At 29.8% G+C, this 15,459-nt stretch overlaps 1 protein-coding gene across 1 annotated transcript; it reads right to left on the reverse strand.

The window, feature by feature from the left end:
• Positions 1–10,238: 10,238 nt before the first annotated feature.
• On the reverse strand, positions 10,239–12,018 carry LOC130810648 (meiosis protein mei2-like). Its single transcript, XM_057676789.1, has 4 exons — positions 11,511–12,018; positions 11,311–11,424; positions 11,069–11,219; positions 10,239–10,695 (listed from the first exon to the last, which is right to left on the reverse strand). The coding sequence occupies exons 1-4, from the start codon at positions 12,002–12,004 to the stop codon at positions 10,534–10,536; spliced, it is 921 nt and encodes a 306-aa protein (XP_057532772.1). The 5' UTR covers positions 12,005–12,018; the 3' UTR covers positions 10,239–10,533.
• Between the last annotated feature and the right edge of the window lie 3,441 nt (positions 12,019–15,459).

Genomic DNA, 15,459 nt, shown 5'->3' on the forward strand with positions numbered 1-15,459 from the left:
TACTCCCCTCGGGTTGTGCTGGATTCCTCACCTTGTTTTGTAAAACACCCATGTGTCTTTCAAAAGGATAACACCACCTTAAAAAAACTGAACCCAAAAGCTTGATCTCACGAACGAGATGGACAATAAGATGAACCATTATGTCAAAGAAAGAAGGTGGAATATACATCTCAAACTTGCATAAAGTTACAATCACGTCGAGTTGAAGTGCATCAAATTTAAAGGGATCAAGAACTTTACTACAAATTGTGTTGAAGAACGAACATAGCTCGGTAATAAGATATCTCGCATGTTTTGGCAGTATTCCACGGATTACAATTGGTAAGAACACTTGCATCATTACATGGCAATCGTGAGATTTCATGCTTCCCAACTTCAGCTCACCATTTAGGCTCACAAATCTCTTCATGTTGGATGAGTACCCAGACGGAACCTTAATGCCATACAAACACTCACAAAATGTCTGCTTCTCTGCTTTGGACAATGTGTAGCAAGCTGGAGGCAAATAAACTTTGTCATTACTCATCTTCTTCTTACTGCCACCAACTTCATCAGCTCTATTTCTTTTCTTACTCACCTTAACATGTGGCTACAACTCCGGACGAAGACGCTTACAATGCCTAACATTTTTCTTACCCGGAATGTTCATGAGAGTCCCGAGTATTGCATCGCATACATTTTTCTCTATATGCATAACATCAAGACAATGCCTAACCTGTAGATCTCTCCAATATGGAAGCTTCCAAAAGATTGATTATTTTTTCCATAATCGGTCTTCACCCCCTTGCACTTGCTCTGTTTTACCAAATACAGTCTCAACTCCCTTAACCTGTTCATAAACCTCATAACTGGTCAACGGTCGACGACCTACACGGTCCTCAACCTCCCTGTTGAACAATTTCTTCTTCTTACGATATTGGTGGTCCCGTGGGAGGAACTTTCGATGGTGCATGAATACGTGTTTGCACTTAGGAATCCACGTGGATTCCATGTCATCGATACATATTGGGCATGCTTTCTTCCCTTTGTTCTTATACCCCGATAAGTTTCCATATGCCGGAAAATCATTAACGGTGCATAAAAGCATTGCATGCAAGGTGAACTCCTCATTAGCATATGCATCAAACACTGAAACGCATTCATCTCACATCTTGCTTAAATCCTCAACAAGAGGTGCAAGATATACATCTATGTCATTGCCAGGTTGTTTAGGACCCGAGATAAGAAGCGAAAGCATAATGTACTTACGCTTCATACTCAACCAAGGTGTCAAATTATAGATCACTAAAAGTATCGGCCAAGTACTGTGATGACTCGTCTTAATATAGGGTGTATTGGCAGAAACAATACACTAAGTTGGGTCACTAAACTTTCAGAAAAAAAAATTATAACTTCGAATAAACTAAATCAAAAAGTCATTACATAATAATCCAGGGAGTAAAACACTCCCATAAATAAAAAATAAAACATCTAAACTTCAACTTAATGTTCTAGGTAACCCTACACTCTCTTAGTCTTATTCCCCAGTCGCTCCGAGTGAACTCAATCATCACTTGCGACAACTAAACCGCAGATTACAACTTAGTGGCCAGTAACTAGATTGTCCTTAACACCAAGGTTCAAATTTAAAAAAAGAACTAATGCGAAGCTTAATTAAAATTCAAATCAATTAACAACGATCCAACCATACAAGCCAAATCGATAGAGTCAAATAATGTTGATCAATTCAATTAATTACCAAGGTAGGATAACCAAATCAATTAAAACCAAGGATAACTTTTCCAAACAATTTAACAAAATCAAGTTAACAATATTTTCAAGTCGTACTTGGAACGGACGCAGTGAACAAATTTGCGGCCCACTAAGCCTAGATAAAGTCAGGGCGAACCTCGGGTCAACCACAATGATACAACCCTATCTAAGAATGGCAAATCTCTCTCGTTTTTCGAAGATCCAGCATAACGAGAATGACAACTAAATCTAAAACTAATCTACTACAGATGTGCTGTCTAATCGAAGGAACCACTATGGACTTACCCAACGATTTCCAAATAACAACCAAACCAATGTTCATAAGGAAAAACTATGGATTTACCCTTAAGAACCCAAAAGCCACAATGACCATTTCCAGAATACCAAAACTCCTAGGGAGTAGTTCAAAACCAATCAAGATCAAAATCATACAGTTTAAGTTGTAATGTCTAAGTTTGGAATAAGGATAATTCGAACTTAATCAAGAATACACCTTACAACAACTCTTGGTAAGAATATACTACAGACAGTGTTATTTTATTCTTAAGTATAAACTTGTCGACAAGCAACAAAATAGTTTTATAAACCATCACAATAAAATCACATAACCATTATAATAGTCAACAAAAGTCAATGGTCATGGTCAAAGTCAATGCCAAAGTCAAGTTCTCTATTTACATGACTTTAACAACAAATGGTCATAAACTATAAGTAGTACATGAAATTAACACATAACCAAGCAATTAGGTACATGACCAAAATTAATGAATTAATAAATTAACCAAAATTAATTTACACTATTACCTACTGATTATAACATATTTTAGTGTTAAAATAATGTGGAAATAAATTAAAATCAATAAATTACAGCCAAATTACTATTAATAAAAAGTGCAGATTTTCCAGATTTTCATAATAATTTAAAATAAAATTATTCAAATCACGAAAATTAATTTTAACCAATCCTAAATTAAATCTATGTTATAACACATCATAGAAAATTAAAATAACAATAATATATGCACGAAAATAATTAAAGCAAAATTTACAATATAAAACCGAATTAATCTATTTAAATTTTAATTAATCCTAAACAAGACTTCTATGTTTAATTAAGAAACTAAGTGAGGAAAAATCTAGTTACCCAGATAATGAAGGAAAGTAATAATCTTTAGAAGATTAAAGAAAACTTCTAGAAAATATCCCAAATAATTTGCAAAATAAATTCCTTGAAGTAAGCTTGAATAATTCAAAATAAGTCTTCAAAAGTAGCCCAAAAATATGATAATATTTTGGCACTTGAAGAAAAATAAAGCAAGTATTTTGTTATGTTCTTTTTTTTTTTTGAGAGAAAAGTATGAGAGAAAGAAAATTTGTGAGCTCGTTTATGAATGAATGAAAAATTACATAACAATAGGCTAGTATTTATAGGAGGGGAAAAACCATCCCAAAAGACTTCTCATAATGGCTGAAAATTATGAGCATTAGGGAGTTCAATCAACTTGAGGAAAAGAAAATGAAAAGATTTGAAAGATGTTTATGCATTCATTCCATTCTAGAATGTACCAAATAATTAAGCATGAATTAGAATCAATTAACCTAATTAAACACTAATTTACACGCCTATCATGATAATTATGCACTAAAAATAATATTTAGACCTCCTAATTTAAAACTTGTTACCACAAGTTGGTCCAAAAATAAATAACCTAGGACATATAATAGTAGTACATAAATTTAATTAAAATAATATATTAACTCAACAACAACAACAACAACAACAATAATAATAATAATAATAATAATAATAATAATAACTTACGCACATTTTAAATCACATTATAAAGTATAAAAAAGATAGTTACAATAAATCACAAATAATATCATAATAAATTATTTTAAATTAAAGACTAGACTTAAAGAAAAATAACTAGAAAGAGGAATAAAATGGAAATTATGCCATAGAGAAAATTGGGGGCATTACAAAAACTATGTTGAGAACTAAGATTGCCGAATGGGTTCATTCCATCCGTACACAGTCCGAGCCTTAAATTACGAACCTCATCCCCAAAAGTCTTATTCAACCTATCAATAATCTTCCACTCCGGAGAATTAGATGGATGTGTGAGCAAGTGACCTTTCTTCACCCTATCTGCATGTCACCTCAAATTTAACGCATCTTTCTTTATAGAAAACAAGCACTTGAATCTAGGTATTATTGGAAGATACCACAATACCTTAGCCGGGGGCCCTTTAGCATCCCGAGCCCCTTTACGCTTGTAGCGCGATATCCCACACCTAGGACACTCTTCTAAGTTCTCGTTTTCATTCCGATACAACACACAATCATTCGGACATACATGAATCTTCTGGTGCTCTAAGCCGAAAGGACACATGAGCTTTTTGGCATAATATGTCGACTTTGGAAGTTCATTTCCCTCACGAAGCATCTCACCTAACGTTTCTAATAACATTGTGAAACTAGCGTCACTTCAATTGAACTTTGACTTAATGTTTAAAATTGTCAACGCTGCTGTTAGTTTGGTGAACTTTGTACATCTAGGGTACAAAGGCTTTTGAGAAGCCTCTGTCAACAAGTCAAAAACACGAGGACGTTTTCCTAACTCATCCTCGACTCCCTCCATCATCTCATCAACACGATCCACATCCTTATCAACATTCTCTTTATCTGTCTCATACCCATCAACATGATCTACTACATCCTCATTCACATCGGCCACATTATTGTCGTCCTCGACAACACTTTTCTCTTTGTAAACTCTCTCCTCACCATGCCAAACCCAAACATGATATTGAGGCCTAAACCCACGTCGAAGTATGTGCTCCCTAAGGATATCAACACTATCTACCTTTGATACATTGCCACAACTGACACATGGGCAATAAAAACCAACTCCCCCCGTCCTAACTTGATGTTCAACCGCAATACTACAAAATTGTAATACGCCATCAATAAATTCCGACGATTCAATGCTTCCATACATCCAAGAACGATCTTTTGTCATCCTAATTAGTGTGATTAATAGATTCAAAACAAAATTAATACACAACTTTTAAACATATATAGTTATTTCTAACAAACAATTTTTAAACCTAAAAAAATATATACTTATTTATACCAAATCTATTTAACCCTAAATATACATACTTCATATTCTAATTCTATACTTCATACTTCAATATTAAGCACTACATTGTAAATAAAATCAAATTCTAATTCTAATAGTTAAAGACATAGCTATAACAACAAACCACATTTATAACAAATTACACAAATATTTAACAAACTAATAACATAAACTTGAATAATGTAAAATTCACAAATAGTAAAATTTTGCTCAAATAGTATCCAGATTTGGCATACTAGCATACACGCAAAAGCAAAACAGTACATATTATTTGCAAATAGCAATTCAAACAAAAATTCACTTTATTACTAAATTACATATTAAACAATAAAGATATGAACTTGCAAATTAGTAAAATAAATATAATTACCTTGATTTCGTGGTTATGTTATCTACAACGAAAAAAAGAGAAACAAAATTAGTATATATACAAACGGTTGCCATAATTTTCGAGTTTTTTCATGAATATCTTGCAAAACTTAAATGCTCAACAAATTAAAAGGAGAAAAAATACCTTAATGTCGTGGGTTTTGAAGATGAACAAGACCAAAGTATTAAATTTCGTGGGTTTATGAACCAAGAAGATGAAGAACTTTGAAGAAACTGTTAACACACAGCGTTTTTCGAGTTTGCAGATGAAGATGAAGAACTTTGAAGAAGAAGGCTGTTACGTTTGTGAAGATGAAGAAGAGGAACGAAGCAGATGAAGATGAAGATGAAGCATTTTTTCAATGGGTTTGAGAGAACGAAGCAAAGTGTATAGTGTACGTTGTAGTCGAGTTTTGTGATAAAAAAAATGGCGGGTTTTAATGTATAGTGTACTGCTGCTGTACATTATAATATTAAGTCCAACGATTATTTGCTGCGGGCCCTTGTCAACCGCAGCAATTAATGTTGTTGATATGTATATTAATTTGCTGTAACGGTATTTGTTGCGGGCCCCTTGATAACCCTAGCAATTAAGGTAATTGTGTAAGGGTTATTTGCTACGATCCCTAGTAAAACCGCAGCAATTAATATTGGTGCTGAGTATTTGCTGCGGTCACACCTTAAAACCGCATCAATTAATTGTTTTTTTTTTCAATTCTTTTTCCTATTTATTGCTACGAATATACAAAAACCGCACCAAATGATAAGTAGCAAATACGTTTTTTTCCACTAGTGTGTGTTGTACTTCTTTATATACGGGTGTAACATTAGTTGACTCGTCATATTACATGCACCAGGATGAGGTTCTAGGGATATCAGCATGTGCCTGAATTCTCAAATTTAATATTTCTTTCTACTAAATTTTATCTATTTTATACTACATGCAAAATAAAAGGGATAATAAAATAATATATTAAATTTGTATATTGAATTTAAATATGCAAATCAGTTGGTATTATATTTTGAAAATGTTAATAAAAAAGTGGAGTATACTTTTAAAACTATGAAATACAAATTGAGCAAGGAATTAGGAAAAATACAATATTCCAATGACAAGTTCATCATCTTATGCATAATTATGATGATTGGTGAGTTTAAATTATTTCAAATGTTATAATGTAGAAAAGCTGAATACATGAAAGAGGACATAATCGTGAAAAATGTTTGCATAAAAATAGAAATAGGGCACCATATCTGCAGCTTTCGTATTCCAATGTTTTACGACACACCATTGTTCGGGTAATGTTTTGTTTTCTGCGTTTTCGTTGCTACCTCCTGTCATCCTGATCTTCTTTACAGCTACTTTTCTGTTGTATTTAAGATTGCACCACAGGACTCCATAAAAATAGCTTTTTACATTAATAATTTTCAAATGCATACACAAATACTCCATATGATTTTTCTTCTTTTGTGACATACATTTATTTATAAATTGTGTTTTTGCACTTCATGTGGAAATTATCTAATTTGGACCATCGCTTTCCTTCTTAAAAGTTAAGCAAACAATAGTTCTTAAGTCTTAACAATGTGTAGAGGTTTTTAACCTTCCTTTGGCTATAATGGGCCTATGCGCAATCAATTTTGAAAAAGTCTTACATAGTCTTAAACTTTTCATCTACAGTGTTATAGTGTGCTTCAATCTTAAAAGATATTAAAATAATTATTATTATTTTTATTAGACAATTTTAATTATTGTAAAATACTTGTTATAATTAAATTGATACACACTAAAACAACATGGACAAATCTATATAAGACTTTTACATCAACCTTTTGCTTTATATTAAACCTTTTAATTTTTTTATTCTATTACTTTTCTACTAGTTTTAAGTATAAAATTAGTCTTAAAATTTTCAAATGATAATCTCACTTAGAGGTGCACATGATCTGGTTTTAATACCGAAATAAAACGAAATCAAAAAATTCCGATATGAAAATTTTCCATACCGGAATGGACCATTTAAATTACCAGACCGAACCCGACTAAACCGTTCTACAACGATTTGGTTTGATCTGGTCTACTTTTTTTTTATATATTTTTTTAAATTAATACATGTGTTTATGCAAATTATTCGTACCTACAATCACCAAATATAATAATTTGTAATTAGTTGATTGGATCAACATCATTAAAGTATATACTTCATTACTATAAAAATAACTACATCTCGAAATATTTAGGTAGCAACCTATATTTTTTTAAAAAAAATAATTATGATTTTCGATCATAGTACGGTTTGCAATCTGGTCTAAAAAATAAAAAATCAAGATCAAACCGAAAATCGTAAATGTTTTGAGAAAAACATACCAGATCGTTTAGATCGTAGACCAGACCAGATACCAAAATTACGGTTTGGTCCGATTTGATTTACAATTTAGACTAAACTTTGTTCAAACCTAAATGCACCACATGAACCCCTATTATTAATTTTTTTCATTACATGAAGGACTATGTCACTAATAGATAACTTAGTTTTGATATCTAAGTCGTATATAATTGATACAATATATTTGTAATTGATACAATTTAGAAGCAATTACATTATGATTGATATGATTAAGGAATGCATTACATGAGTATATATATTTGATACTCGTCCTAATGTATAAATTATAATTAATCATATACTCTATTTTTTACTGCGAAATATATATTCCACATGTCATTCTGCCCATTAAAAAAATTTAACAAAAAAAATATATTAACAATTTTGTTTAGATTGAGATAATAAAGTAAAAATATTAAAATGCTAATAAGATGTAGTATAAGGATAAGATCCTTATTTGACAACTGATATGTTAACTGATTATTTAAAACAAAATGACTTAACCTATTTTATTGAAAATGTCCTTATTTGAAAACAACCAGCATTTAGATTTATAGTGTTTCCAAAATCTTTTGTAATTATATATTTTTGAATTAGGTAATTTAATAAAAGTTTATTGCAAAGAATTTATTTACCTAATTAGTTTCCTTATAAACAAAAATGGTTTTAGTTTAGAAAAAGTATCATAATACAAAATGTTTTATTATTGATTTAACAAATTAAGTAATTATTCTAGAAATTCAACATAAATAAGGTAACAAAATATTTTTATTATTTCGATTAAATTATCATACGAGGACATGAATGTTTATACATATTATACTTTCTTTGAATTTTAATAGTTATTACAGTTACTGTAGCAACTCTTATTTATTAACTGATCTTTTTTGACATATATTTTTCTATAAATAATGTAAAATATAAAATCTTTTATGATTCGTCTTAGTGCAAATTTTCATAATATGTACTCCCTCAATTTCATTTCGAATGTCTCATTTGCTTTTTGTATGTTTGCCAATACACTAATTCAATTTTAATATTTCTATTTATACATAATTAAAAATTATAAAAAATAGAAATTAATACAGCTTATAGTGAGATATATCAAACAAGATATTATTTGACTATATTTAATTTATAAATTAAAAATAAATTATAAATTAAGAATAGTTGATAAATAATACTTAAAAAAACAAATAGAACAGTTACAAAGAAACGGAGGGATGAGAGTTCTTTTTAGAATTTATTGTATAGTACTCAAGATATTAAAAATATTAAAAAGTATAAATATTCTTGGAAACTTTTTTTGAACGGTGGAGTACGATTTATTGTATGACATGATTTATGAAATCAGCTGCAAATAAAATATGTTAATAAATCCTTCACACACTCAAATAATCAAATCTATTCACTTAACTCTTACATCTTCAAAAATGAAAATATAGGTATTAAAATTTTTAATGAGGTTACATAAGTAATAGAACCTAGCAGATAAAATATTATTTATTCAACTATTTTAAAATGTTTCATCTATTGTTTTTCTTACGTTTTCCATCAGAAAATTTTAAAAATATTATTCTCATTTAGAATCTTTCTATTTTAATAACTAAAAGAATTCAAGAAAATTATTGTACTTACACTAATCAATATAAATAAACTTATATTTTAATTTTCAATGTATTCACATTACATAAATCCGACATTATTACAATTACACTTTAATTATAAAATCTTTCTTTTTTATATAATAACCAACATTCATAATATTTATTATGTAATTACTATATTTATCTTGATTTTTCCCATATATCAAATGAAAAGATGAAAAAAAAACGAGGGTATATACGCATGTTAGTAAAGCCAATTATCATAAGGTACTAGTACACATTTATTTATCATATGATTTCATGTTTTCCTACCCACATTAAACCCTTATGTGTTTAAATAATTAAAAATTGAAATCATAATTTGAATTTATATTGCAATTACTATATCAAAAACAATTTAAATGAATGTAAAGAAACCATAATGTGATTCACGTAACTGTTTAAAAAACATTATATATACATATATATATATATATATATATATATATATATATATATATATTAGAATCCAATGAAAAGAGTATTATAAATAAGAAGAATAAAAACAACTTTACACACTTGATTTCACTAAAATAAAAAACTCTAGTCATAATTAAACCAAAAACACATAATTATCAAAATAACTATGTTTCAGAAAAATACTATAATATAAATTTTTAAAATGTTATAGATAAGATACAAAACAAAATCAAATAAAAATTTTTTTCATCCTTATTTTAAAATGTTTTTTCTTCGATCATATATATATATATATTCAAATCTAAAAAAGTCATTTTCAAATCCTCAATTTAACTATTTTTTTTAATTTAATAGTAAAATTGTGAATAGAGTACCTTATTTTCAAACATTGCTATAATGAAATGCAAGAATAGAGAAATGGAGAAACGATACTAAAACACATAAAAAAAATCAAATGTGTAGGCTAAAGAAATAAAGCAAAGCAAGTAAGAAGTAACACAAATGGGGAAGCTAAGATTTGATTTATGATTACACAACAAACACAGACGTATGATTTAAACAAACTACTACCACTAACTCTCTCTCTAGGGGGAACCATGGCTGTTTTCCATCTTCACTTCTCTATATTTATACCATCCCATCCTATTCTTAGTTCTTAGATTATGATTTTGTTCACTCCTCGGACAACCATTCCTGGAGTGTTGAAATCACATCCAAAAGATATCCCCTCCTTAATCTAACAAAATCTCCTACTAAACAGTAACCCTAATATTATTACCTAGTTTTTAATGGTACCCCACTACAGTAACCCTATTTTCTCATTCTTAAACGTACAACACGAGTTCCAACTGTCATCACCCGTGTCGATTCGGAATTTGACCCGTTGCTTGGCGGTATTATCTTCACCGGCAGAAATTCATCTGTTTCACACTGAAATACTGATTTATCAAAGTGATTCTTCAGCTCATTTCCCTGATTTATTTTTTCAACCCACATATTAAACCATTAGGCACAATATTTAACTTTATTTTTCTTTTCAGAAAAATTACTATGAATTATTTACTCGAAAATAATATCAACTTTTAGTGAACCATAAAAAATATATAACAACTAATCTAAGGGTATTTTCCAAGAGTATACTTAAAAATCAAAACAAATTATAAGAGATCATGACAAAAAAAATATAGTAAAATAGCTAATAAACCAAAATTGATATTATTGTAGAAAAAACTATTTATTCATGATTAATAAAAAATTAATATTATTTTAGAAAAATTAACAAAACATTGTATTTTTCACAGTAATTTTTCAGTTTTTTTATCTTCTAAATATAATTCCATAGTACCTGCAATTTTGCATGATCGATATGGCATATTTTCTGGGTTGCATACCCGCAGTTTTCCCATTTCATTAATCCTTTCCATGCATTATACAGCCTGGATGCTCCTTCCCAGCATGTGAAATTTACAAATGCATAACCCAAATTCCCCTTCTTCCTGCGTTTGTATATATTTATCAAATTTCCCAAACTAAAATTAATCATTGAAATGAATATAAATTTTAGATACAAAAATTCATAGAAATTACCTGAAATCAAAAGGGAGGTAAACAAAATCAAATTCAGAAGTTGGAGAGGTGCTGCAAAGCTTTTCATTTTCCAGGCGACAGTGATCATCCAGAAGCTCTATCAATTCTCTCCTACTATATTTTCCACAGTTTTATATTTTAATTAATAAACAATAATTATATATTGTAGATCAAACAAAGTATAGTATGAACATGCAAACCTGAGACGAGCTGGGATATTTCTGATCATTAAAGATGTGCAATCGCCAAATGGGTAAGACGCCAAGGGGGTATTAGTACAGTCCACTTGAGAAACATGTAGGTTTTGTTTTTGAACAGCTTGAGGGTGTTTCTTGATAATCCATTTAGATTGAGAGTTAGAAGGGGTAAAACGACGAGAGATCAGGGTCCTACCCGTAAAGGATTTGTGGGTTGTGAAAGGAGCAGATACAGGATCCGGGTTAGTGTCGGGAGATTGCTTAATGAGTTGAAAGGGGGAAGTAGGAGAAGCGGGGGGATCAAAGAGGGGAGTTTTGGGGAAATAAGGAAAAGTTGATGGTTTTGATGGAATAAGAAAATGGAAGTAAAACACATGTGGTTGTTGTTGAAAGGACGGATAGTAAGCAAATGGAGCTCCGAATAGGAGGCTGAATGGTTTCTGAAGAGTAGAGGGAATGTAGACGGGAGCTTGAGGGTTTAATTGGCTTTTCTCCATTTTTCAAAGGTTTATTAATGATAGAGATGTTTGTGTATATCCCTAATAATCGAGTGTGTGTCTATTTATAGGGGCGGCCAAGCTTCATTATTTCATTACGCCCAAGGTACACTTTGTTTTGATATTATCCAATTTTTCAATGCTATTAATTGAGAAATAATATCAAATATAAATGAAGTGAAAATTTTAAAAAATAGTAAAAATAATAATTAAAAAAATTATCAGAAATAATATAGAATTTTACTTATTTTTCTATAATAAGATTAATTTTTGATTAACCATAATGATACTAACTTAGGGAAGGTGTTTTCCTAAAATATCATTAACAAGTTAGAATCAAACTATAATAGATTATATGACAAAAAAATAATAAATTAACTCTAAACTGAAGTTAGTATTATTATTAAAAAAATACCCTTAAATTAATATTATTCATGGTTAATCAAAAGTTGATATTATTGTAGGGAAATTAATAAAAGATTGTACTTACTATGGAATTATTTGATATTCTTAAAATGAATGTTTATGAAAATTAAGACAACTTAAAATTTTTATATAGTACAAATATTATTTTATTGAATAATAAACTTAAAGAAAAAAGTGTGGATTATAAACATTAAAAAGTATATAAAATAAAATTGAAGAGAAAAACGGAGATTACAAATATTAGAAAAATATTAAAATAAAGTTATTAGGAAAGATGTGCGAGCCAAAAAAATTCTAAAAATATTAAAGTAAAGTTAATGAAAAATAAATGAAAATTGAAGACCATATGAATTATAAAATATAAAAATTAGAGTTACTAATGCTAATTTTGTCAAAAAAAACTATATAAATCAAAATATTCTTTCGGGAATAAAAATGGAACCGCTTCAAATAAAAAATGAGGACATCAAATTGTAACGGAGTAAATAGTATTTGGGAGAAGAGAAAGAAATTTGTTTTAGTTAAAGATGAAAATATTAAATTAAATATATATATATATATATATATATATATATATATATATGAAAATTAAATAAAAACTAAAGTAAATTCTAACAACACAAAAATAAAGTAAATTCAATTCAACCCACTATATTAAGAAATGCGATTAATTATTTGATATGGAGTAAATTCATGTTGGAAATTGAAAGTCAAAATTTGAACAAAATATGCTTACTTTGGAAAAAATTCACAAAATAAACTTGAAAAAACATAATTCCCAAAATACGCACCTCCAGCATATCTAATATATGGTGTTCATTCAGTATTACTTACAACTAACAAACTTGTACGTCAATAGAATTCAATAAGTTTATTTATTGCTTGCAACAATGAATAAAGATTTTAGTCAAAAAAAGTTAACATGCGCTGTTAGTAACAACGAACAAAGACTTTGATTTTTTTTTTAGCAAAGCTTTTGTTCGATGTTACTAACTGCGAATAAACACGGGCTAAATTTTTTATGCATAACCCTTCTTCCTAATTTCCCTTAACATCAGTAAACCTAATTCGAGTCTTACTCTTCAAAACTCTCCCCTAACTCTCCTTTATCCTCTTAGATCACTTTTTCTCCTCACCTCGTAGCAATATCGAAGTTATATGGGAAGATAATTGGTTGCTATAAGGTAAAATTAACTTTATTTTAATCCTTTTTTTGGTTAATTTTCATTTATTTAGGGTTTGGTATAATAAGTTATTACCACTCAAATGTAGGTTACTCATTAATAATTTATTACTACACAACCTCATCCTCAATCAATTAAGTCACTAATTAAGTAATTTTAGTACGAAATTTTGTATTTCTTTAAAATATTGAATTCGTAATTGTTTATGATTGATTTTGCATGTATTCTTTTGTTTGTATTGAGTTAAAGTACTTAATCAAGGTAATAATTTGTAGTTATTTTATCAAAGTGGTTGGTTGTTTTTCGTTTATTTAGGGTTTATTATAATAAGTTATTTTCATTCTCAAATGTAGGTTACTCTTTTGTTTGTATTGAATTGAACTTGATAATGATGTTGAATTCTTGTAGAAATGACATTATATCGTGTGACTATACTATATTTTTTAAATGGGTTAATAGAACTGGTAGAAATGTTGAATATGTTGGGGGTCGATGTAAACTATTTGTATACAACTCGAACATGGATTAAAATTAGTTTAAACTTCATATATGTTCTACGATTGGATTTGATTTGAGTACAAGTACCATAAATATATTATTAAATACGGCATGAGTGGACAGTTCTTAGCCTATCCTATTGAGGATGACGAGGCATTAGGGGTTATGTGGGAGCATTCGAAGTCTACTCTCTTATCCCATATTTGGAGTTATATGTAGCAGAGGTATCCTTAGGAAATCAAGAAGTGAATGTAACTTCTAATCTTTCTTCTACGCCTATGCCTTTGTTAACTTAAGAAATTCAAAATCCTTGTGTTCCTCCCCTCATCTTGTACTCCTTGTGAACCCCCATCCAGCACAAGTTTTAAATGACGTAAAGGTTAACTTGGGAGAAAGAAATGAGGTAATATCCTGGGATGATGATAATGAGAGTAATGACTTTGTAGATAATCCTTTTAAGGACGATGTCAAAGTGGATGAGGATGCCCTAGCCACTAACATCATCTTATGTAACATTCCTACAATCGTTGCTCCTACACCTTATGCTCTAGTTCCCCCTCTAGATCATGAGTTTGTTGAGGACAACTCTTGGAGGTCTTGGGCTTGTAATACCACTAACATCGAAGAAGGGGGGGGTTTGAAAAGAGTATGATATTTGATGATAAGGAATCTTTGTTGGAAGCTGTTAGATTGTATACTATTCGTAAAAATGTAGAGTATAGAACAGAGATTTCTTACCAAACTATCATTTCATTGAAGTGTAAAAGAGGATGTTCTTGGAAACTAAAGGCTATGCTAAATGCTTATTCCTCTTCATTGCTCATTGTAACATACAAAGGAAAGCATGGGTCTTGTGTACTAGGTAGTGACAATGTGTCAGCTGGACACATAAATTTGGCCTCTTCTATGATTAGCAATGTCATAAGATGTTGCCCATGACCCATCATTTAAGGTCTCTATCGTACAACATATGGTAAAAAATCGATATGGTATAAATGTGACTTATAAGCTAGCATGGTATGCTCAGCAACAAGCCTTGTTGTCCACCTATGGTACATGGGAAGACTCTTATTCTCTTACTCCACAGTTTTTAAAAGCAATGCAACATTCTAACCCTGGAACGGTGCTTGAGTGATTATTCAAGGAAGACAATAACGCTCGTGTGCATGTATACTTCCTTATACTTGAACCTTCTAACGTGTCTTTGGGTCTTTAGACCTAGCATTAAAGATATCAATCATTGTAAACCTCTTATCGCCATTGACGACACACACTTGTATGGTAAGTAGCGTTATTTATCTCGTATATATGCTCCTTATTCTCTTTATCGAGCTTAATAATAATGTC

This window comes from Amaranthus tricolor, chromosome 4, assembly GCF_026212465.1.
Source record: "Amaranthus tricolor cultivar Red isolate AtriRed21 chromosome 4, ASM2621246v1, whole genome shotgun sequence".
NCBI classification, from domain to species: domain Eukaryota; kingdom Viridiplantae; phylum Streptophyta; class Magnoliopsida; order Caryophyllales; family Amaranthaceae; genus Amaranthus; species Amaranthus tricolor.

Coding starts and splice junctions, on each gene's coding strand:
- LOC130810648 (XM_057676789.1), bottom strand. CDS start 12,004: ATGGAGAAAAGCCAATTAAACCCTCAAGCTCCCGTCTACATTCCCTCT. Junction 11,220..11,310: donor TACCTCCCTTTTGATTTCAG/GTAATTTCTATG, acceptor ATACAAACGCAG/GAAGAAGGGGAATTTGGGTT. Junction 10,696..11,068: donor TCGATCATGCAAAATTGCAG/GTACTATGGAAT, acceptor AAAATAAATCAG/GGAAATGAGCTGAAGAATCA.